Source organism: Tinamus guttatus, unplaced genomic scaffold (genome assembly GCF_059628265.1).
Source record: "Tinamus guttatus ecotype Peru unplaced genomic scaffold, ASM5962826v1 Tinamus_guttatus_pri_ptg000004l, whole genome shotgun sequence".
In the NCBI taxonomy this organism is placed as follows: domain Eukaryota; kingdom Metazoa; phylum Chordata; class Aves; order Tinamiformes; family Tinamidae; genus Tinamus; species Tinamus guttatus.
This window is the reverse complement of record NW_028288538.1, coordinates 10,110,485-10,132,817: the sequence shown is the minus strand read 5'-3', so window position 1 is coordinate 10,132,817 and position 22,333 is coordinate 10,110,485. Positions and strand designations below refer to the sequence as shown.

The following is a 22,333-nucleotide window of genomic DNA, read 5'->3' as shown; positions in this document are numbered from 1 at the left end:
GTTTTTCAATTAAGCTACGCGTGGCTTTATTTAAACACTCCCCTTTGGATCATGTCCCAGGAATTAGTGTTTGTATTTGCTACACGGTGACTGTTGCATCGTTTCACAAATCTGTGACGAGAAAAAGCAAACTTTAATTAACGGAAAGAAAATGCTAGTGCAAGGCTAATCTAGTCCAAAGGGTTTTGCTGTACCTGGGATCAGGAAAATGAATCTCAGCACACAGAGCTAATTCCATGTGGATCAGGTGTGGGCGGACACAAGCATTTCTTGATAAGTTACTTGAAGAAACTTTATGCCAACTGCAGAAGGTCAGATAATGTCCATCCTGAATAAAACCTTGAGGAAAAAAATGTTAATCCATTAAAATTTTTAAAACAAATATGAATTGCAGCTTGCAGAGTCAGTCCAGCCTGAGCTGGCACTTCCTGTCAGTATGTGGAGCCTCAAAGCCAGATTTTAGCCTCATTTTCTAGTCCTTTAGCCTAATTTTTTCAATCCTTATTCCCGAAAGGTATCGTTTATTTCATGAATCTAAGACAGAGATCTAAACTTCTCTCTTATTATGGTCATCTGTCGTGCAGGCATTTAATTCACTGTCAGTTGTCCTAATGAAAACTAGTGGTGAAAAGTAGCATGTGCAGGTAGCAGAGTCCACCAGCATATTTGCTGCAACAAACAGCAGACAAAGCCACAGCAAACAAAAAAGATGCCTGTCCTAAAACATTACATTTATTAATAACTGAGGTTAGTGGGATAGTTTATCAGGTAAAATGATGAATGTATGTGTGCATGCATTAAGAACAAAGATTTCAAGGGTTTTTTTGACCTGTTGATATGATGCTATGTGGAAAGCTGTTTGGAGTTCCTGGTGCTATAATAAAAGAAAAAAAACACCCAATTCAGTATAGGGAGGATACTCTGATGAGTATTTTTTTAACTAAATAAGATCATATGGAATTTCCAGAAAATGTGTTCATTGTATGTCAGATTTTTATTTATCAGGCATAACATATTGTCTCTTTCAGCTAACCATGTCATTAAATTCATCTACACTTTTAAATGAAGAAAATGCTCAAGGACTAAAACCAAACACTAAACATTTAGAAAGTCCAGAATTTCAGACTCCATCATCATTTCAAGATAACCCACTTCAAAAATTACAGTTAGCATCGCAGGAAGTACTTGAAAAGGCAAAGAAGAGTGGAAGATCAAAGTGTCCACGATGCAGCAGTTCCAGGATGTTTTACTGTTACACATGCTTTGTTCCTGTTGAAACTGTCCCTACCAAAGAAATTCCGGTTGTAAAGGTTAATATCTCTTACATACTTTTTCTAGTATCTTGTGCGTGTTAGGCAGCTGGTGCATGTGACCCCTTCTTTTCTGATGCATTTTTTTTAGGAGCGTTATCTTTAACACAGTAGCCATTGTGTATGAATAAACTATAATTAGATAAAATTATTGTTCTTATTTAAAGAATTAAATGTACAAGCCCTGCCAGCATTCCTTAGATGAAAAGGATAAGCTGAAGCTACTTGGATTCTCATGCAGATGACTGTGTTTGCACTTAATCTTCAAAAGCTCCTTTACGCTCTTACTGTCATTCTTCAGTTTGTAGCAACTCTGGCCAGAACAGCGTGTATTGGCAACAAATGGTATCACTTGTCCATAAAGAATGCTGAATTTTACACAAAATGTGAACTAAAAGCATTCTTAAATGTAAAGGGTGTTTTAAGTCAGATAACCATTTATAAAGTAAAAATAAATAAGTATTTCTAAAATTGAACGTGCTTCATCTCTAAATATATTTGAGAAATCATCAAATGTGACTGAGATAAATTTTCCAGAATCACCCAGGAACAAAAAGTGCATTTTGAAAACACTTTGAAAGCGTTGTGAAAGTAAATTAGAAGTTTGGAAATTTGACCTATCGGTTCTAGATGTATTTTAATTTTGCAATAAGATGAATATCTACTTCAGATGCATACTGATATTGGGGACCATTTATTGCTAAATGTAAACCTGTATCTTCTTTACCTGATATCTAATCACCTACTCTTTACCTAATGCTACCACTTTTATTACCCTCCCGCTGCACCATTCCAGATCCCATTCATTGTATGTTTGCTGTTCAGATGAATGAGGAGCTTTTTTCACTTTTTTTGTTTCTAATTTATTTCTAAATTAGAATTTCTAATTTCTATTTTATTTCTAAACGCATGAAACCAAAAAACATTTAGTGAAACTATCTGAAGCAAGTATGTGTTAATTACATACTCTGAAGGATTTCTGCTGAATTTTTGCTTTATATTTTGTTTTATATGTAGACATGCATATGGATCCTAAATCTTTTTTTTTTTACTTCCTTATTGCAGTTACCTTTGAAGATTGACATTATTAAACACCCAAATGAAACTGATGGCAAAAGCACTGCTGTGCATGCTAAGCTCCTGGCACCTGATGATGTTACAATTTATAAATACCCTTGCATACCAGAATACAAAGAAAAAAGGCATGAAGTAAGAAATACTGTGTAGGACCATACAGGGCTTTGTGCTGGGGAAATGCTGATACATATTCTGTACTCTTTCACACCACAAGTGTGGTTATGGACTGTGCCACCAGCCTATAGTTTGAGTGTATTATTTGATTCATTGAGTACTCTCAGGACTATTTTACCCAAACTTGTGAAGGTATTCAACTTAGTGAAACATTCTTAGGTGTCCTGCTGATCGTGTGTGGCTCCTGCAGGATTTAAACTCTAAAATTTATAACAGTCACTATTACAGAGAAAACCCAGCAAATGTAACTGTTGTCTTGCTAAGTCAGCACACAGCCTGGGGAGAAAAAAAAGTGAGCTACAAAACGAAAAAAAAATGTATTTTACAGAAATACTCAAGTCTGTACTAGAGACATGAAATGACATTTATGAAATATTCTAATACTCATTATTTTAATACTTCTTATGCTTTTAGACATAAGAGATGCTCGCTTTCCTCTTTTACTGCCTTAAATGTTTGTGGGTGGTGATAAATACTTTTTTTAAATGAAGTAATTCTTAGTATTTTGATAACACTCTGATTTCTTTATTTTCTTAATTTAGACAGCACTTATCTTTCCTGGGCCCAATTCCATTTCAGTGAAAGATATTGCTCTCCATCTACAAAAATATGCTAAGAAAAGCATTTGTGACAATGACGATGACTGTTCCAGAGAGCCATTTCTTAAGCAAGCAAAAATAGAACCCGAAGAAGAAAAACATTTAGAGGAATGCGTCTCAAGCAACAGGAAGGAAAGCACTAGACTGAAGAAAATAGTATTTATTGACAGTACCTGGAATCAAACTAACAAAATAATAACTGATGAACGACTTCAAGGTAAAAGAAAAAAAAAAAAAAGGGGTTCTCAGTGAATGGAAGCTGACATGTTAGAGAGTAGAGAAGAACAGTAGTGCTTTAAATGAGCTGTGCAGGAGGCCAGAAAGATTTCCTTTGTAGGTTACTATCTGGGACTTGTTTTTCATCTCCTAGTAAACTAAGGCCAGGAGAATTTTCTTGGCATGTTTTGTCTTTTCAGAAGAGAGGCCACTGGCTAAGGTGCGTTCTTCCTTTTTCTTGTTCTTTGTTTCATAGTCTCTTCAATGACATCAGTATTACCCGCTCAAAAGAGGAATGACTGCCTGCCTCCAATAGCGTCCCATCTTTGAAAGCCAACATTCAGAATTCTGCAAACTATTTCTTTGTCTTAGGTTCATTAAAGAAGGTTACATTTAAGTAAATTGCTTTCTATAAAGCTACAAAATATATAATTTAGCAGTGTTTTTTTTTTTTTTTTTTTTACATAGGGGTTTGAAAATAGTTTAAAAGGTGCACTTAGCTGGTAGTGTCTGTGTTTTTTTATCTATATGTCTGTGTATAATATATATATATACACACACACATATATAAAAAAAACACACATAGTACTGCCTGCTTTCCACTGACCCCAGCAAGAGCTTTCACAGGTGGAAGATAAATGCTGCCTTGCTACGTAGCCAGCTCATTAGAGTCCCACGTGTTGGTATAACTGCCTAATTAAAATGCTGTTACAAAATATTTAGTTTAACACAAAACATTATCAAGTAAATGAATGTAAAGATTAGACACTGGATGTTGTAATTTACCATAAAGTATTTTGAAACTATTATAGAAAGGATGAACTTCGGAATTAACAGGCAATAGGGAACTGAGGATTTCTGTGAAAGCTTTTGCAGTATATCAGCCAAAAGTTAGTGATAATTACTTCACAGCCCTTACAACATAGTTTCCACTGGGCCTGTGTGGATGCTGATGCGATGGAGCCTTCCTCATTCCGAGAGGTTCGTCTCTGTCCTCACTATATCCCAGCCCTCTGTTTCCCTGAGCACCTTCCACTCCTTTCAGAAGTGCTCTAAGAGGTGTGACTGGTGCCATGCAAGTCAGACTCTGTTTTATCCAGCCCAAAGGGAAAATTCCATACATTCCTCCCTAGAGCAGGTACATGCAGTCTATGTATCTGGTGCATTCATCACTTTCCTTACTACCTCTTATACAAGTTGCATATGTGTTCCTTTTAGAGAAAGCTGTTTTGCCTTTCAAAATGGATGGGGACAAAATTTAATCAGAATAAACTGCAGCACCATGCATGTCATATGTACATGAAAACTAGAGAACTGCTGTGATTTTTCAGTTCTACAAATAAAGTCATCATCTAAGATAATATTCCTGAGATATTGGAGTTCAAAAAGGAATGTTTGCAATGCCAAATAAGAAGTTACTGCAGTGCTTATTCAAAAATATGAAGTTAGTAGAAATACTGCATGGAAATCATTAATGAAGCCAAGAAAATGTAAAAATAAAGCCTGTGTTCTGTAAGGCTGGATTGATATATGGAGTAAATCTAGCTAAGTGCACTGCAAGAGAAAGCAATTGAGTCTATCAATCTTAAAAGTCGGCAATCTAGAAAACTTGGACAAAACAAAATACTTATGTATCTTCTTAGAGAAGCAAAACCAAATCAGATGCATTAAAGACAGGAAATATTTGAAAGCTGGCAATGTTGAGGATTGATTACTTCATTAGAAGTGAAATGATCACTAAATCAGAAAGGAAGCAGTTATATTTAGTATTAATGACTACTTTTTTAGGAGTGCTGAAACCTATTGGCAACATCAACGTGATTGTTAAATGGATTGCTTTGGTATTTTTTTCCCCCTCTAAATTTGACCTATTTTGGATTAGCCAAGTGTCTTATATCAGCTTATAGATTCTCTTCTAATTTCCTTTTTTCTTTTTTTTTTTTTCATTCATAGTTTCTGTTATTGCATCCAGCTCTGCAAGAATATGGTACCTTTATGCCTATGCATAGTGAGACTTTATCATTCTTGCTCCTGGGTAATCCAAGTGCAACTATTACAGTTATTTAACAAGCAAAAGCATCTAGCTCTTAGCAAAAGAAATAAGAGAATTCAGAAAAGCCATGGCAGTCTGTTTTACACTCAGAATTACTAACATTGCCAAAGATGACGTTCATCCATGACCTTGTGAACGCTGATCAGTAATAGGTTTGCATTTCACTTGTGCCATGTGGTCAGACAGACCCTGTATCCAAAATGCAGTTCAAACAGTCAAGTGAAGCTGTTTGGATGAACAGATACTCCACCCATTTCAAAATAGAAGTGTGGGGATTTAACCTAGCTCCTACAGCATCTTCCATCAAATTTCACTATGATCTACAAAGGAGAATTTTAACCCTGTTTTACAGGTGGAAAACAGATTATCTATCTATCTATCTATCTATACACACACACACACACACATATAATATGGAGAGAGAGAAATGGTTTTCATGCATTCTAGTTGCAAAGTTCAAAACCAAACAGAATCAAAGACTTGTTTGGTGCCCTATCCAATCCGTCTCATCTAATTTATATCTTTTTTTTTTCTTGACAGGGGTGCTACAAATTGAGTTGAAAACAAGAAAAACTTGCTTTTGGCGTCATCAGAAGGGAAAACCAGATACGTACCTTTCCACAATAGAAGCAATTTACTATTTTCTTGTGGACTATCATCAGGAGATTTTGAAAGAGAACTACAAAGGACAATATGATAATATGCTTTTTTTCTTTTCATTTATGTACACATTGATTAAAAATGCTAAGGGTTGTGCAGGCAAAGAATAAATGAAGATGACAATCCATAGGTGAGTAACATAATATGTGTTTCTTTTGTAAGGATAAACTGCACAAACGCAACTACTTTTTATCTATTTGTAGTCTGGAAACAGATTGTATTCTTAATACATACAGTGTTGTTCCAAATGTAAACCGAAGACCTCATGTGGTGCACATATAAGGCTGTAGAATGACTCAGATGAGCAAACCCATAAAAATGATCTTAAACCAGCTTTGCTTTGCTAAATATGCTGTGTTTGAATGTACAGCCCTAATCTGTGAGGCACAGTGAAAGGATAGGCTGAGGTGGGGACTGGAAGATTTGGCTCTCATCCCATTAAGGGTGATCTCTCTAACTAAAAAGAATCGATTGCTTTAAAAAAAAAAAAAAAAAAAAAAAAAAAAAGCTCAGATGACTTCTTCGTGTTTTAATCCAGTTGGACTGGCTTTACTTTTACAACATCAAAAACTTGCTGAAGTGATTAGGATGGTATTAATTAGGGTGAAAAAGAAGATAAAAAGAAAGGCCACATTAATTGAGTGAATGGCATACAAATGAAATATTCTTCTGAGAACTTGTGAAAAATTGTCCTAGGAATAGAAACAAGCTGTCTGTTTAAACATCGTTCCACAGTCCATTTCTGTAAAGTATCATTCACATATATTTGTATTAAGATCATCTTAAACTTCTTGAATGATTTTAGATTTCATCCAAAAGAAAGGAATTTCCTTATACTTCTTTTTGTTATTGTTATATATTATGATTATTTTTAGCAGCAGTAACTTCTCTCATTGTGGCATATCACAGACAACAAAATTCTGTAAATGTCTTATACTTGTATATTAAGAAGGTAAAAGGACTAATTGCACTGTTGGGGTTGTCTGAAAGCACTTCTGTCTGAAAATATTTTTATGTATTTTCAGATGTGTGTTAGAGAATGAAAAAAATAATCTTGTACAAATGACACAATTTGGAAAATTATTAAAGACTTTTTAAAACAAAAACTCTTAAGTCTTGTCTTCATTTTTCTCAACTAATTTGGGTTACATTATTGCCTATAAAGTACTGTCCAGGAGGGCACCCTCACACCTAGGTCAGCACACAAACAGTGTCTCGAAAACCACTTTAAAAATTATTTTTACACTTATGCAAATCCATACAGTCTCTAACAATTAATTTGTATTGTGTTGTTTTTAATGCATCAAGTTATTGAATACATCAAAATAAATTTTGCTTGAAATACAAACTACAGGTAAAGTTTTCTGCAAGTCATACTTACCTCTAGTGTTTGTGCTCATCTTCACAAGGGAATGCATTTAAAAGGTGCATTTCTTTGGACAACCAAAACACACCTGTGCTTCCATTTGCAGAAGGAAATACTGATAGTTACGTGGATGCAGATGAGGTGCAGGTGAACTATGACAACACTACAAGAAACAGACTGGAAGTCAGTAGGAGAAACAGAATTTTAACTAGCCACATATAATGGCACAGCTGCTAAATAAGCTATGAGATCATGTGCCAGCCAGGGAGAAAAATCAGCAGTCATGTCTCAGTGTTATTGGAACAACACACTTCTTACTCATTTGGTTCTTATTGCTATTGAGAGGTTATTTTGCCTTTTTACAACGATTAATGCTATTTCCTCTGGTATGAATTTTGATAGTCTTTTGACATTTTCATCTGTTCTTGTAATTTTTAAACAAAGATTGCTTTAATATTTTCTAAATATCACAGAAGTGTAATAGTTTGAGAAGGAAACTTTCACCCGCTTTTAAACAAACAAAAATAAAATGAACCCACTGACCTAATGTTTTACAAGAACCAGAGAGAAAAATCTGGGGGGAGGGGGAGTTACTTCCCAGACACATTTCCCTGAAAACATGTTTTTTTATTTAAGAAGTAGAGGTCAGATAAAAGCTTATATAAGCTGGTCTTCGTTACTTTTGAAAAATAGTTTCGTAAGGTTAAAACTGTTTTCCAAATTCAAGTTTTGTGTACCTCGCTTTATTTGAACAATGGGAATTAAAAAATTATTCCAAAAGTAAATTAATTTTAATTCTTGGATGAAATCAATGTACAGAAAAGAGTTTAAATCTGGAACACCATGTGTCCAGAAACTGGGTTTCTTTTCTTTTTTTCTTTTCTTTCTTTACTTTTTCTTCCAGCGTTACTTATTCTTCGGCTAAGTGATACAGGCACATTTAATGTCCGTAATTAATTATGGCCTGTTGATACTCCTGTGATAACCTTTCCGGGGGGCAGGAAGGAGGCTATTGTCACTTCAGCTGCAAACCTGTCCTGTCAGAGCAGCAGATGTAATTCCCCCTTCTCTCTCATCTTCCATTCGCCCCTCCATTAAAAAAATTAAATCCACCCTTTAATTTAAATACTGGTATAAGCTGAACCAGCCAAGTTATCCACCTCACACTAAAAATGTCCCAGCACCTCTGATACATTTTCCAGCTTTTAGACCAAAGAATAGTGCTGTTCTGCCAAATGAAAGCAATCAAGTGGTTAATCCTTTCAAGTGCAATTAGCAGCACTGACCTCCTCGTTCTTTAAAATGAGGGTCATGGGGAGGTAAAGGCCAGTTCTGGGCCTTTTCTTTCATATCATAATACCCCTTCAGTAACTATCTCTTCTGTTTCCAAAAACATCAGAGAGTAAGGGGAAAAACAGGCTTCTACTTCCATTAGCAGTAACTTAAACAGCCATAAGTTAAAGGGGGAGGAAAAGGAAGAGCATCTCTATCTATCTCCTTTCACAACAGAAGACATCTGGCCTCCTGTGGGGAGGCCCCAGATAACAAAGAACCTGTCATGACAAACCTCTGAGATGTGTTCAGAGAGCCATTTTACCTGCAGTCTGGCTCATTCATTTCCTGCCCCTGAAGCCATCTGCTTTTGCTTATTTTGGGTATTTTTGTTCTATGTTTGGCCAGGAGTGTAAAGTGGCTTCCCTTTAGCATGCCTGTGTGCTTGGTCAGAGGGAGGATTTAATCCTCTTCTGAGAATGAATAAGAGAAGGAGCTGCAAAAAGAAAAAAAAAATCCTTTCCTGGAAGGTAGCACAAAAGTCATCCAAGCCTAGGTTGAATAAAAGGTCACGTCAGTGCAAGGGGTAATGATACACAGCGGGCTTGGAATGAGATGACGACTTGGAATCTACAGCAGAAGCCTTCCAAAGCCTTCCAGTCTCACCTGATTTAAATCTTTTGCCACTGCTTCTTGCAGATTTTTTAATTTGATTCCATGTTAGTTTTCAAGGTTCAGACAGGCTCTGTCAGCCCCAATTGCAGAATAACATGTGAATCCATTCATGCTTTCCTCTGACACTGCATTTCAGTATTTATACTCAGGATTTTATCTGAATGCTTTAAAAAGCACTTGTCTAGTTTAGTAATGAAGTTTTTAGCATATTTACATAAAACTATAACATTATGTGAAAATCCACTCCATCTGCCCCAATCTTTGAAAGAACGAAAATAGGATAAAGGGGGAAAAAATCCTATGAGTTTCCTGTCACCACCATAATGTAGTTCCTATGGCCCTCAAGCATCCTAAATGTCTCTCACATACCCTGAACAGCAGTGCATCAGCTGAACTCTTCCACCTTGTTTTGACACATGAAACTGTAATAGCGACCACAACAGTGTTAAAATAGGAAAATTTCCATGACTGGGATGAACAGATTATGGGGCAGTATGACACTGATCTGCTGACACAAGGAGGTTACCACTAAGGCACTGAATGGCAATGGCTAAGTGTCAAAGTCATCCCTAAGCTGTTATCCCCTGTCTTGAGACATTATTTCAGTACAATTCCAATGCTGTCAAACTTTGGCATTAGTAATAATGCTGATTTTGATTGATGATGTTTAATAATGCCAACATTCAAGATAAGCGTTTATATGAAAATTTTTATAGCATTCTTCCTGCTCACTTCATGTGAGGGATAACAGATTACTGCAATTTTAAAATGGACTCTGAAATCAGATGCTGTATGATTCTGAAAGAAGTTTCACATCAAACTTTAAAACATCAAACAGCTAGGAGCAGGGTTTCTTTATCAGTATCAGAACACCAGTACCAATATCAGAACACAATTCAAATAGTCCTAGAGCCCCACAGCAAGAACTGGGAACCACCTCTGTAATGCAAACCAGACCAAATATTTTTATATCACTGAAAATTGGCATCTTTGTCTTAACTTGAGCAATAGTGGTGCTGCCACCACATTCAAATGAATGTATTCCAGTCATGATGTTACCTTTCATGTTGCAATAGGATGTTTAGAAATGTACCACAAAATGAAGAGAACTGCCCACCACTATAGCTGAGCTGAGCTCGACTCTACCAATGAACCTTCACTTTTCTGACCAATAAAATTAATTAATTTCAGCCTCTGAGTGACAAGTCTCTTGTTTATGTAAAGCTGTGCCCATAAACCAGTTGAACCTAGCATGAAATCTGAAGGTTGAGTTTTAATATTTGACAAGTTCATATGGTTAAATTTCTACCTTTCTAGCATCTGCAATAGATGAACATTACAGAAGTATGTATGTATGTATAAATACGAATAAATATATTTACCTGCCTCCTAGTAATCCATGCATTAGGTGGGACAAACCAAAGATTTTCTCTTGGTGTTTCTGTCACGGGGAATAAAAAAAAAAAAAAAAAAAAAGTGGAGTATCAAGCTTGCAAGATTAAAGAAACAATATATGTTCTAATTAAACAGAGACATACAGTGGAGTTTGTTAATGTACCCAGATAAGTTATCTGATTATAAATTAGTTTGCGTTTGGATACTTTTTATTTTTTTTAATGGTTGTGTATGACTTAAATTAAGGATAGATAGGCCTCCATACTATACACTGAACATTAGAAATGGTATTTTTTTTATCTTTGTACCATTCTAAATATCACTGTTACTGAGTATAGTACACTTCCATAATCCTGTGTCTTGTAAAGCATCACATTTCCTTCGCATTTCCAAGCAGCACTGAAGTATTATGTTTGTTAAAAATGCAGTTATCCACAATCAGTTCCAAGTGTCCACTTCATAACAGTGACCTGTAAAATATCTCTGAGAACTTTCATGAAAGATAAGTTCCATCACGTTACCACATTACATCTGCTTAGTACTTCCAAAATAATACATCAGATTCTATAAAATCTATACTCAGCAATGAATGCTTTTGGACAATGAAATCATTTAGCAGTGGTAGTAGCACACCTTTTATATTCTTTTCTTTTTTCCTGAGCAGAATAGGGCTATATTTCACTGAATTCTCAGCATCTTTCCCACAAGAGAACAAAAAAGTTGGCTCCAGGCGCAACTACAGAATTAATTTCAAATGCTGTCTCTTAATATAAGCGTAGCTGGTTACGCTCATATTAATTTTTAAAAGGAAAATCCCCTGAAAAATAAAACCCCTTAAGATACAGTCCAGTCTTGAACTGCTGAAGTTCACGCAGCAGCTTCAAGGCCACAGGACAATGTGCGATGCTGCAGCTGTTCATACGGAAGGTCCTACAGAAATATCCCTGCCTTCATTCCCCGGGAGTTTCCCTCTGGTTGGGCAGTGCCCATGTTTAGTTGAGCATGTGCCTGGGTACATCCATCCTGCACAGGAGGTGCCAACTTAGAAAAAGACACTTCTTGCTGATCGTTCTCCGTGGTGACACTATTCTTGTGAGACAGCCACAACCCACCATTAATGGTGTAGAGAATTCTGTCACAGGTTTGTAAGAACCTGTTCTGCCTTGCAGAGATCCAGCACTGGCAGGTCAGTAACCACAGAACTGGAATCCTCCTACACTGCTGAGGTCCCCGTGTCATTTACACCCACAACCAGAGCCAAGACCATATCTGAAACAAAAGGAAATATATTGCAAAACGTATTTTTTTTTTAAATCGAAGCAGTGGCTTTTATTTTATCAAGGCAACACCAAAGCACATTAATCAAATGTACAATAAACGATGACAATTTGTTGTTTCATCTAAATGAAAAGATTAGGTCCATGTGTTGCTTCAAACCTAGAATCAGATCTTGGCAGTTATATGTGCTAATGAAAGCTATTATAATATTTTTGGGCATTCTCTGTGTAAGATTCCATGAAAATAAATATTTCTAAGATTTAAAAGGCAATCTTACGCAAGGCCCTTGTGAGGTCGCTAAATAGAGCACATATGGGGAATCTGAATATGACTTCTATGGTATTACAATATTATGTAGTTTATTTCAACACCATTCACTTACAGTCTAATTCTACAGTTCTGTTCAGTGCCTCAATTCCATGGCTTTCTACGTGAGAAGTGGTGCACTTGTTCAGGACCACTCTAGGTGCAGAGATTCCACATCCCGGGTTAAGATGGTGAAATGCATTTCTAAATTTTACGAGTAATTCCTAAAAGCTCTGGCCACGACAGTGCTCAAGAATGTTTGGTGTATCAGAGAATCAACTATACCTCCCTTATCCTTATTCCCATTGAATCCTTCAAATATCTCTTGGTGGGTTTGTGATATGCAAAAGCAGCAGTGACTCCTCTGCCAAACATGCCCGTGCACATGCCTACCAACTCCTCTTTTTTTTCTCTTTTTTTCTTCTCCAGTTTACCCAGGACAGTCAAACTTAATGGTCTGTAACTTTGCTGAGTCCTGCACATCCTTATCAAATTAGCATCACATAGTAGTTTCAGTTCCTCCTTTTTTAATTATTTAATAATTACTTAAAAACCAATTCATTGAAATTATTACTTCAGGTTAATTCAAGCACTCTAGCCAAAATGTAAAGTACCAAAATGTTAGTTAGAACAAAATTCTAACTGTTCACCATAAGACAAGACGAAGAAAAATATAGTGTGACTTGATTACAAAACAAGCGGTCAATTTTTTTTTTAAGTCTTACCTGGAAAATCTTAATTTATGTTGTCCATTCTTCTAACACAACATCATAAAGTACCCAGCTTTAATCAGCAACACATTCAGCTGCCCTGGCATGTGGCCTCCTCCTGAGCAATGGCATCTAGCAGATATTTCTATAATGAGAAGGCAGGAGGGAGAGAGCTGAAGAACTTCTTTACACTGCACTCTATCCTTCAAATACCACCTCAGACGTTCCTTGGTGACATTATATAACACATGGTTTACTTTTTTTTTCTAATGAAAATACTACATTTTCTGTGACTGTCTTAATTAATTAAGATAACATAGGTCCTGGTTTAAGGGCTGGCAGCCCCAGCAGGAGGAAGATGATATAGAGGCCGTGCAGCGCCACTTTTGCTCTTCTTCCTCACTCCAAACATGTTCCAGACTGAACCCATCCCTGGAGAAATGACCACAGCTGCTAGGGCAGCCTCACACATACAGTGTGGAATATATTAGGAACGATTTTCCATGCTCACAAACCTGGGACTTAACACAGCAATAAATCCAAAAAAGACAAGTGAGTGAAAATTAAAACCACAAATAATTAACATCCCAAACATCGGGTTTTTTTTTTTTTTTTTTTTTTTTTTTTTTAACATATTTAACACTGCAGTGCTCTATTCAGAATGCTCAATTTTGTTGCAAGTAAAACCTCTGACCCTATTAAAATAATTCTTGAATCTTCTGGGGAACCATACATAAACATCATGACCAATAGCAAATTTCTAGGACTTTGAGTGTTTTGTGTTGGATTTTTTAATGTGACTGTACAAGAACAACAGCACTTAACATTACTCTCTACAACAGCCAGTTTTACCGGGGGAGGCACTTTGGCAGTTCTCTTGCTTTTTCTCCCTATCATTCCCTCTCTCCTTTCAGAGGCCCCTCATCACGATGACCCATCCATTTGGCTACGGGCTACATGCAGCTGCATCTGAAAGAAGCCAACTGTATTCTTGGGTCAGCTGCAGAAATTTGCTTGATTATAATTATAGGAATATACTGTGCTTTAACTCCTGTAACTTAGGGGAGAGAAGATCTAGGCCCATATTCGGGTTCCAGTTCAGCTGCGAAACACACCAGCTGGCCAAACAATAAATGATCAGTAGCTTCAGGCAATGAAGGCAACTACTTTTTTCAAGGATTTCTCTGCATATTTGGAACCATGATCTTTTGTTCACACACCTTCACAAAACACAATAACTTTTTGTGGACAATTAGAATTAAAGACTAACTGGCACATTCAACTCTCTGGCTATGCTGGCCTGAAGATTTGAGATATGTGAAAATGGAATGTTTCCTGATCACAGTAAATATTTTCTACAGAATTTAAAATTACCTAATACATCATGACACTGAAACTTTGTTATTGTTGCAAATTGCAATTGAATACCAGCCAAGACTTGCCATTCTTCATGAAATATCTCATCAGATTCAACAGAGGATTTGCCGGAAAAAATGTTGGCAGTGTTGGGTCAGTCATTTTTAGGACATAAAAGCAACAGTTTTCTTTTTTTCTTTATTTTATTGTTGTATGTTTATATATTATATATATCTTTTTTTTTTAATGAAGAGAGAATTAGCAAGAAAAGGGAAACCCAGTGAAATAACTTCTGTAACTTCACTTTATGCTTCTTTGCTAGAAGACGATGTCTTATTCCCCTTCCTTATAGCAGGAACATGCAGCAAGTGTAAATCTTCAAAACTCCAGGAAAACGACAAACCGTGTAAAACTGACAAAATTAAGACTGGTGACTACTTAGGCATAGGTTCATGTTGAAACATTTTTTCTCTATGCTATACTGTTACAAAACAGGTTGAGGATTCAAGATGTAGGCTGCATTACGAAGTGTGGCATTTCTAGTAACTCCAGATTTTTCATTAGATCTCTAATATTAATTATAGTTGTAATTCACTACATCAGGAAGATTCAATTTTCACCAACACCACGTGCATCCAGGATGCTATCAAATGAGGTCACTAGAGACAAGATGGCGTTTTGCATTCTCCATAGCAAACCACAAAAGCAGTGTACTTCTGAAAAAAAGGATTTACTGCAAACATGCTGGAAGAATACATTCAGTTCTTGCATTTTGTGTCCAAGTATTTGTTATAATTTCATTTTTAACCCGTATTATATTTCCCTTATATTTCAAGATTTTTAGTCTTTTTCTTGTATGTTTGCGTAAGGCCTAGCACAAAATTGCTACTTCACTATAAGAACAGTAACTGTCACAGGTATGCAACATCCATGAAAGCAAAATCTCTGCCCTGAAACACTTTAAATCAAGGATAAGTGTTAGTTGCAAAGAAAGAGAGCAAAAGGAAAACTGGCAATGTGAACAAAGCTGGGCAATACTTTCACAGCGTACACTCAAGGCAGTTTGCATGTGATCGACTTGGCAGGCTTAGGCATTCAAGCCAGATTCCAATGTAAAGAGAAACTCTATTCTGCTGGCAAGCCCAGCACACTCCAGCTCGCAAGGACGCGGACACGTAAGAACAGATATGATTAGGTGGGAAGTTGACTAATGATTGCACAGAGCTGTAGCCATGAGCAAAGCCCAATGGTAAATGCCTGCTAACATTAAATGAGACACAGGTGGTATATAAGGAGAGAGGAGCTATTTAACAATTTTAGTATCTGTGCAACAACTGTAAATTTATTAGTGAATTGCACAGACTCAAAGGAAGTAGAAACAATAGTTTGATATGATTAAAGTGATAGCCAAAAGTGAAGTAGGCGGAGTGTTATGCAAGGTCCAAGGTAGCCTGAAAAGCCTACTATGGAGTGAATGAACAATAAATATCTGAATCCTCACTCATAGTAATGATAGAATTAGCCTCCTTTATCATTTCAATCGCCTGGCCTTATCTAATTTCAGTGTGAGTTCCAACAACTGCCATAGGTTTCTCTCCAGCTCTAGATTATGCTCCATATCCACCTAAAAAGACACTTGGCAAAGACCCATTCATGGCCTAAATGTGAATGTATTAAATAAACACATTGGTCAAAATGACAGTTCTGATTCCATTAAAAGAATCCCAAAATAAATAGCTCATTTGCTGTAAATTCCCATATAGTTTGTTTGGGAAAGGAGACTGCATTATTCTTCAGCTCATTAAAGTTTACTTTAACAAGCCCTGAAGCTGATACAGCAACAGTTCAACAGTTCAATATTCTATTGCTTTCTTTTTGGAAAGCTTCAGCATCCCACTTGGCATAAAAAAATGACACATTTTGAGCACAGATTTTCAGACATGCCTTTCAGAAAACCCTGTTTCTCAGCCATTTTAAAATAGTTTTTCCTCTCCTCTCCAAAATACTTTAATATTTTTTATCTAGTGAAACAAAGATGTTCTTTCAGTAACATCTCCTTTCTTCCTTGTTACAGAACAGCACATTTCCCCAAAACTAGCTGCTGGGCAAGATCCTTCGGTGAAAAGTATTCATTCTTTGTAAAATATAGTCCTTTGCATTTCAGGATTTGCAAGGAAACCATGAAAATTCATATTTCAAGAAATAATGTATTTTTAAAAAATATTAAGAGCAGAAACAATAGGAAATAAATATTAATTCAAGTAGCCAGTTAGCAGGAGATGATTACCCATTATATTATTTATGTATTTTGGGTTTGGGCATGTAAGTATATGCATTTTTAGAAGTTCTACTAAAAGCTTATAAAACATGTGAGGGGAGTTGAAATCATTCATTATTTTTCAGGACAATACCCTTGCTCTCTCTCATTTCTTTCCAAAACTAGCCCATAGTTTCAGCGATGCCTAGGGTTACATATACATCTCACTAGATAAACATCCATGGCCTATTTTACAGCACTGCTACTGGCTAAAAAGTTTTGGATCTCTAGAGTGTGGTTTGTGGGATACTGAAGGGTCTTGCAGACTTGTCACGGAAATTCTATATGGCTAGAAACCCATTCTGCAGAGTGCTTTGTTGATTCCTCAGAATTTATGCCAATTTTTTTCAGCTAATATGCGAGAGTGCTAGCATTCAGCAAGTGCTGGGTGTGCGTGCAAGAACCTTACATGACTTGTAGTTGCAAGACAAAGGTTCAAGAAGTGCTGTCTTGATATTCTTACCTCTAACACCAAAAAGGGGACACTAAAGCAGTGTTGTAACTTGGATATAACATAAAAGGCACCATACTACTCAATACTATCAATGAATCAACATTCAAAAAGTCATGTCGAGAGGAAATGCTGCTGAATTCAATATACCTAGAAGCAGGCAGGGTTGCTCTGACACTGTACTGACTTTACTACTAAAATATTTTTATAGCTAAAGCACTGGAAATTAAGACAAGCTACAGATACAGAAACAAAATACCAAGGATATTGGTCCCAAGAGAGATTAATTGACCCAGAACACTGCTCTGCCTATTGTAGATCCAAGACAACTGTGAAGGAATTTTATTTTGAAGGAGTTTTCATAAATAGAAGAGCACCAGTTCTAAGTACACCATGATTGCTTCTGCTTCATCCGTATCAGTAATCATAAAAATATAAAACAAAAGCAGTATCTCCTGATATATGAGTATGTTGCAGGAGCAAATAGGGAACAGCAATTATTCAGAACGTGAAGCTTTAGTAACTTTCTATTAACACACTAGGAAATAATTAAGCCACAGCAACCTAGAAGGTCCTTTCTACAATTTCTCTAGCCACTGTTTCAGAATCTTAGTCCAAAGGCTCTATGTCCAAAGTGTGACTCGGACCCCTAGTTAAACAAATATCCTTCTCTAGCAAAAAAAACAACCTTGAAGACTAATGTCAACACCTCTCCCAATCAACCAAATCCTAAGTCACTAATCTCTTCCTTTATTATCAGTCCTACTAAGTTCTTTAAGTTGCATGAGGGTATTAAATATATATATATCTTTTGGTAGGAACCGAGAGAATCAGCCTACCCACGGTCTTAGATTTCAACTGCATTTTGGGGACCCAAAACAAAAAAGCACTTTAGGAAACTACATCTTTAATTATCATATGATGGAGCAAAGCTACAGTATAGGGCACCCTGCAGTCTTCCATAAGCTAGTAAAGAACCACTGAAGGTTACATCCCACTACACCATAGGCAAGACATACATCCCTAGTAGGCCATAGGTTTGAGAACACTGGCAGAAGGGTGAACATCACAGTGCGGATATTCAGTACATGTAAGACTCAATATTCAATATATGTAAGAACTCCTGCCAAACCAACCAGACTATGAAATGTAGCTACAAGCTGAGGAAGGTCAGAGATTTCAGTTTGTTTCGCAATGGTAAGACCTGCAAAATGAGATGGTTTAGATCCAAGATAAAATATTATATTGTATTTCATCCTCAATATAAACAGACGGTTAAGCAAGAAAGGACGGTTACTTTTTAATGCTGTTTTCCTTTTTGCACAATAAAATAGAAACATAATAGTTATAGGAAATTTTAACCTAATTTAAGTCTTTTCCAAAAATATATTGCTAGAACATTTTGGGATGACAGTTTGTAAGAAACAGAGCCAGAACAGTGTTTTGAAGCCACAGTTTCTTGTGTATTGGAGAGCTGTGCGAACGCACCCGAGATCGTTTTCAACTATGTTTTGCCTATAGAGAACTGAGGCAGACAAAATGTCACTTAAGATATTAGAAGACGATGCCACAACTTAAGTGACAAACTAGCAAAGTAGTAATGCCTCCTCCTCTGCTATCTTAAAGTTTCAACTGCATTATCTGTATTGGAAAACATACCTTTAAGAATTTCTATCAGCTTTCATAGTGCCAGATACAAAATCTGCCTTAGACAATCAGCACTGGAACTAAATGAAAAATGTCAAATGCTTCTTTCCTTGCAAACTAATAAACTCAAATTCAAGATGGGCTGAAATAGTTGGTAGCTTCATTACAATAAAATTGTTTCAATTGAAAAAAATAACTGAAAAGTCCCAAAAAGCCTAATAATTGTAGTGCTTTTAAATAACACTAGTTTATCACTTCAGAACTTTTGAATACACCAGGCTTAAGATATATATGAGCAATTAATTTATACTTTATCCTTAGTTCATGGTGTAACTTTTAAGAATTCATATGCTTTTATAATATATAGCCCTATCCTTGCATAAGAAGAGCTAATGAAGATGCCATGAACTGAGCACACTTAACCCCCAGAAACACAGAGACACGTCTTAGACATCTGCGCAAGCGCTTCTGGGCAGGTGCTCAGTGCTGCAGCACTGATGCTAAACCTCTAGGCACCCCAGTGGTACCAAGGGCATTTCCAAGCCTTGAAGTGCTCTGAAACTAGAAAACTCTGCCAGCACACACACACAGCCAAGGCCTGAGCCCAAGTACATCATCTGAAAAACAAAAAAGGGAACATAGCTCTACTTGAAGCTTTATTCCCTACAGAGCAATATAAAGGTATTGAAAGGCTTTTAGCATCCCCGGGAAAACTGAGAAGTGGTAGCTTATCTTTAAAGATAAGTAAGATTTCTTGTTTATTTATTAGCAAAACAGACTATCTTTTTCTGATGATGAAATTGCCCCATGTTCCTTTCCATTTTCTGGTTTCCACATTTCTTTATGAGACCAATCCACCAAACAACCATGAAACTTATGAAGCATCTCAACTACTCAGTTCTAGGATTCACTGATATATGATAGATATCACTCACATATAATAGATATCACTCAAATGTACCACATATATACCATATGTATATTATATTATTCAGTGTATGTAAATATCTTAAAGGAGAGAGTGAGGAGGATGGGGCCAGCCTCTTGTTAGTGATGGCCAGCGATAGCACTAGAAGAAACGGCCACAAACTGAAGCACCAGAAGTTCCGCAGGAACTCGAGGAAAAATTTCTTCACAGTGAGGGTGTCAGAGCACTGGAACAAGCTGCCAAGAGAGGTTGTGGAGTCTCCTTCTCTGGAGATCTTCCAAACCCGCTTGGACGCAGTCCTGTGCCACGTGCTCTAGGTGACCCTGCGTGTGCAGGGGGGTTGGACTGGATGATCTCTAGATGTCCCTTCCAACCTCAATGATTCTATAATTATATAGTGCGTGTGTGTGTGTGTGTGTGTGTGTGTGTAGAAATGCATGTTTTCAATTATCAAACACTGACATATAGTTTTTTAAAAGTAGTCTAAAATGCCACAATGCTTTATTCTCTGTTGTTTTTAGACTTATTCCTTAATATTTTAAGACCCAAGAGAAAAATACTACTGGAATTCAAGCTTAAAGATTCTACATCTTGGTTAAATATGCCCTGCACTGTACATTTTTTTTTTTTAAATAGTCATTAGATGCTTTAGGGATGGGAAAAATATTTTTTTTCAGCTAAATATGATTTGATTCTCTCATATTTTGATTTTTTTTAATGTTTTCATATAAATTATGCTCTGAAATACTTACATGACCTACATGACTTAGGAAATATTCAGTCTTGCTTCTCATATTTGAAAAGCATATCGTGATTTCATTTCAAACAACAAATTTTCATATAACCTGCATCACTGAATTGAAAGTATGATCTAAAATACTGTAGTCTCAAAAATCCATGAAGCACACATCGTAACTAACAGATAAATATAGCCATTTTACAACATCCCCAAAATATCCAGAAAAGCCATGAAAGATCAAATATTGGCTGGTATCTTCAAGAAATATTTATGAGCTTTTCAGAAATCTAAATGCACAGACATCCATCTAGCAGAAGTAGAGCTATTATGCAATATTAATGATGCCGAGATGGAGCAGGTTTACAGACAGAGTATCTTGAGGAGATTTGGTGTTAAATAGCTGTATGACTGCACTGAGATGGCTTATACCACAGCCTGTGGAAAATAAACAAATGAGAAGCAACATAACAGCTTCCCAGAGCACAAGCATTCAAGTACTCATTTATAAGACAGCTGGCAAAGCTATTAGCTGCAATGACCTTATGCAGCACTATTTTGATCTAGTGTTTATTTAATTATTAACCTTGTCCTCACAATTAATGGAGTCAAAACCTAAGTACAAGAATGGGAAGGTGTTTTTTATTTGTATACAAAATATGAAGTGATAACATCTGCTATTGTCCCATTCATCCTGGGCTCTGCCACCCTCTGAGGCATTTATAATATTTTTACATTTATTAATTATTACATTTTATTGATCACTTCCTTTAGCACAATATAGCTAGAGGGAAATATATTACTCAGTTCCTTTAGTACGCAAATAAGCTATTTTAGTATGTTAATTTAATATCATTTCAAAGAATGGGGTTCCAATGTAAAACTATTGTGAAACAACCTTTGGAAAATAAGCTTTGTTATTGTGCCTATTGACTGTCGTGTGACCTTCTGATAAGTTCCAGGCCATTTATCTGATTTCTCTGCAGCCATGGTTCTGTTTAAAGAACTTCAAAGAATTAATGAAATCTGACACCTCATTTCTTCCAGATTTTGGTGCTGAACACTTTTTCTAGGATGTAGGAAGCCTTAAGGGCAGGTAAGAGAACCATTTCAGTCCTGATTACTATCACATAGTTTTCTTCCCTAAAATACTTCCTTTCTTTCTTTGTTAAGGATAATTGCCAATTAGATTTTACCTCTCACAAGAAATAGTTCAATTCAAGAAATAGGTCAGTTTTAGTGAGTTTTAATCAATATTTTCATATCTGGAGTTAAAAAGAGAAAAAAGAAATAGACATAGCTCCCTACCTGCCATGATGTACTTAAACACTAAACAGATCAGTACTTGTGCAAATGAATTAGGTTTCTTGATGAATGAGTTTCTGCTTTCCAGCAACAGACTGAATATTATGGTATTTCAAATGCGAAATTGTTTATTCTTTTCTTAAATGAAACAGTACAGTTGCAAAGGAATATGCTCAAATAAGGTCAATGGAATACAAAAAGCCTATAAAATCCCGAGCCTGGCCCTCGGGATAAGCAATTCCATGATCTAATGAAAAGGGATGGCAAATATTTGCCCATATAAGCAAGCAGTTTTGCTGAAGGTCCCGATTCTGCACATACCACTCATTCCTCAATGCTTATAGCTAATATTACAGCTGGAACCAGGCCATTTGCTTGCTGGTATCACTAGTTTTACTAGTCAGGAACATCCTGCTAGCTTTGGATTACTAACAACTACTGAAGAAAACCTGAATGTTGACTAACCTGTTCAATGTTATGCCTGCAGGCAAGAGATATTAAG

General features: G+C 36.3%; 1 protein-coding gene across 2 annotated transcripts; it reads left to right on the top strand.

Moving 5' to 3' along the window:
• The first annotated feature begins 232 nt into the window (after positions 1-232).
• Positions 233-21,589, top strand: DTWD1 (DTW motif tRNA-uridine aminocarboxypropyltransferase 1). 2 transcript variants are annotated; one of them, XM_088540161.1, is made up of 5 exons: positions 233-247; positions 1,029-1,310; positions 2,376-2,519; positions 3,104-3,377; positions 5,970-6,474. In XM_088540161.1, exons 2-5 carry the CDS (start codon positions 1,035-1,037, stop codon positions 6,197-6,199), a joined length of 924 nt encoding a protein of 307 aa, XP_088396287.1. In that variant the 5' UTR covers positions 233-247; positions 1,029-1,034; the 3' UTR covers positions 6,200-6,474. The 2 variants fall into 2 exon arrangements, with proteins under 2 accessions (XP_088396287.1, XP_010214791.2); XM_010216489.2 differs by lacking the exon at positions 233-247 and adding an exon at positions 21,574-21,589 and having other exon boundaries at positions 1,022-1,310; positions 5,970-6,219.
• The last annotated feature ends 744 nt before the right edge of the window (positions 21,590-22,333 follow it).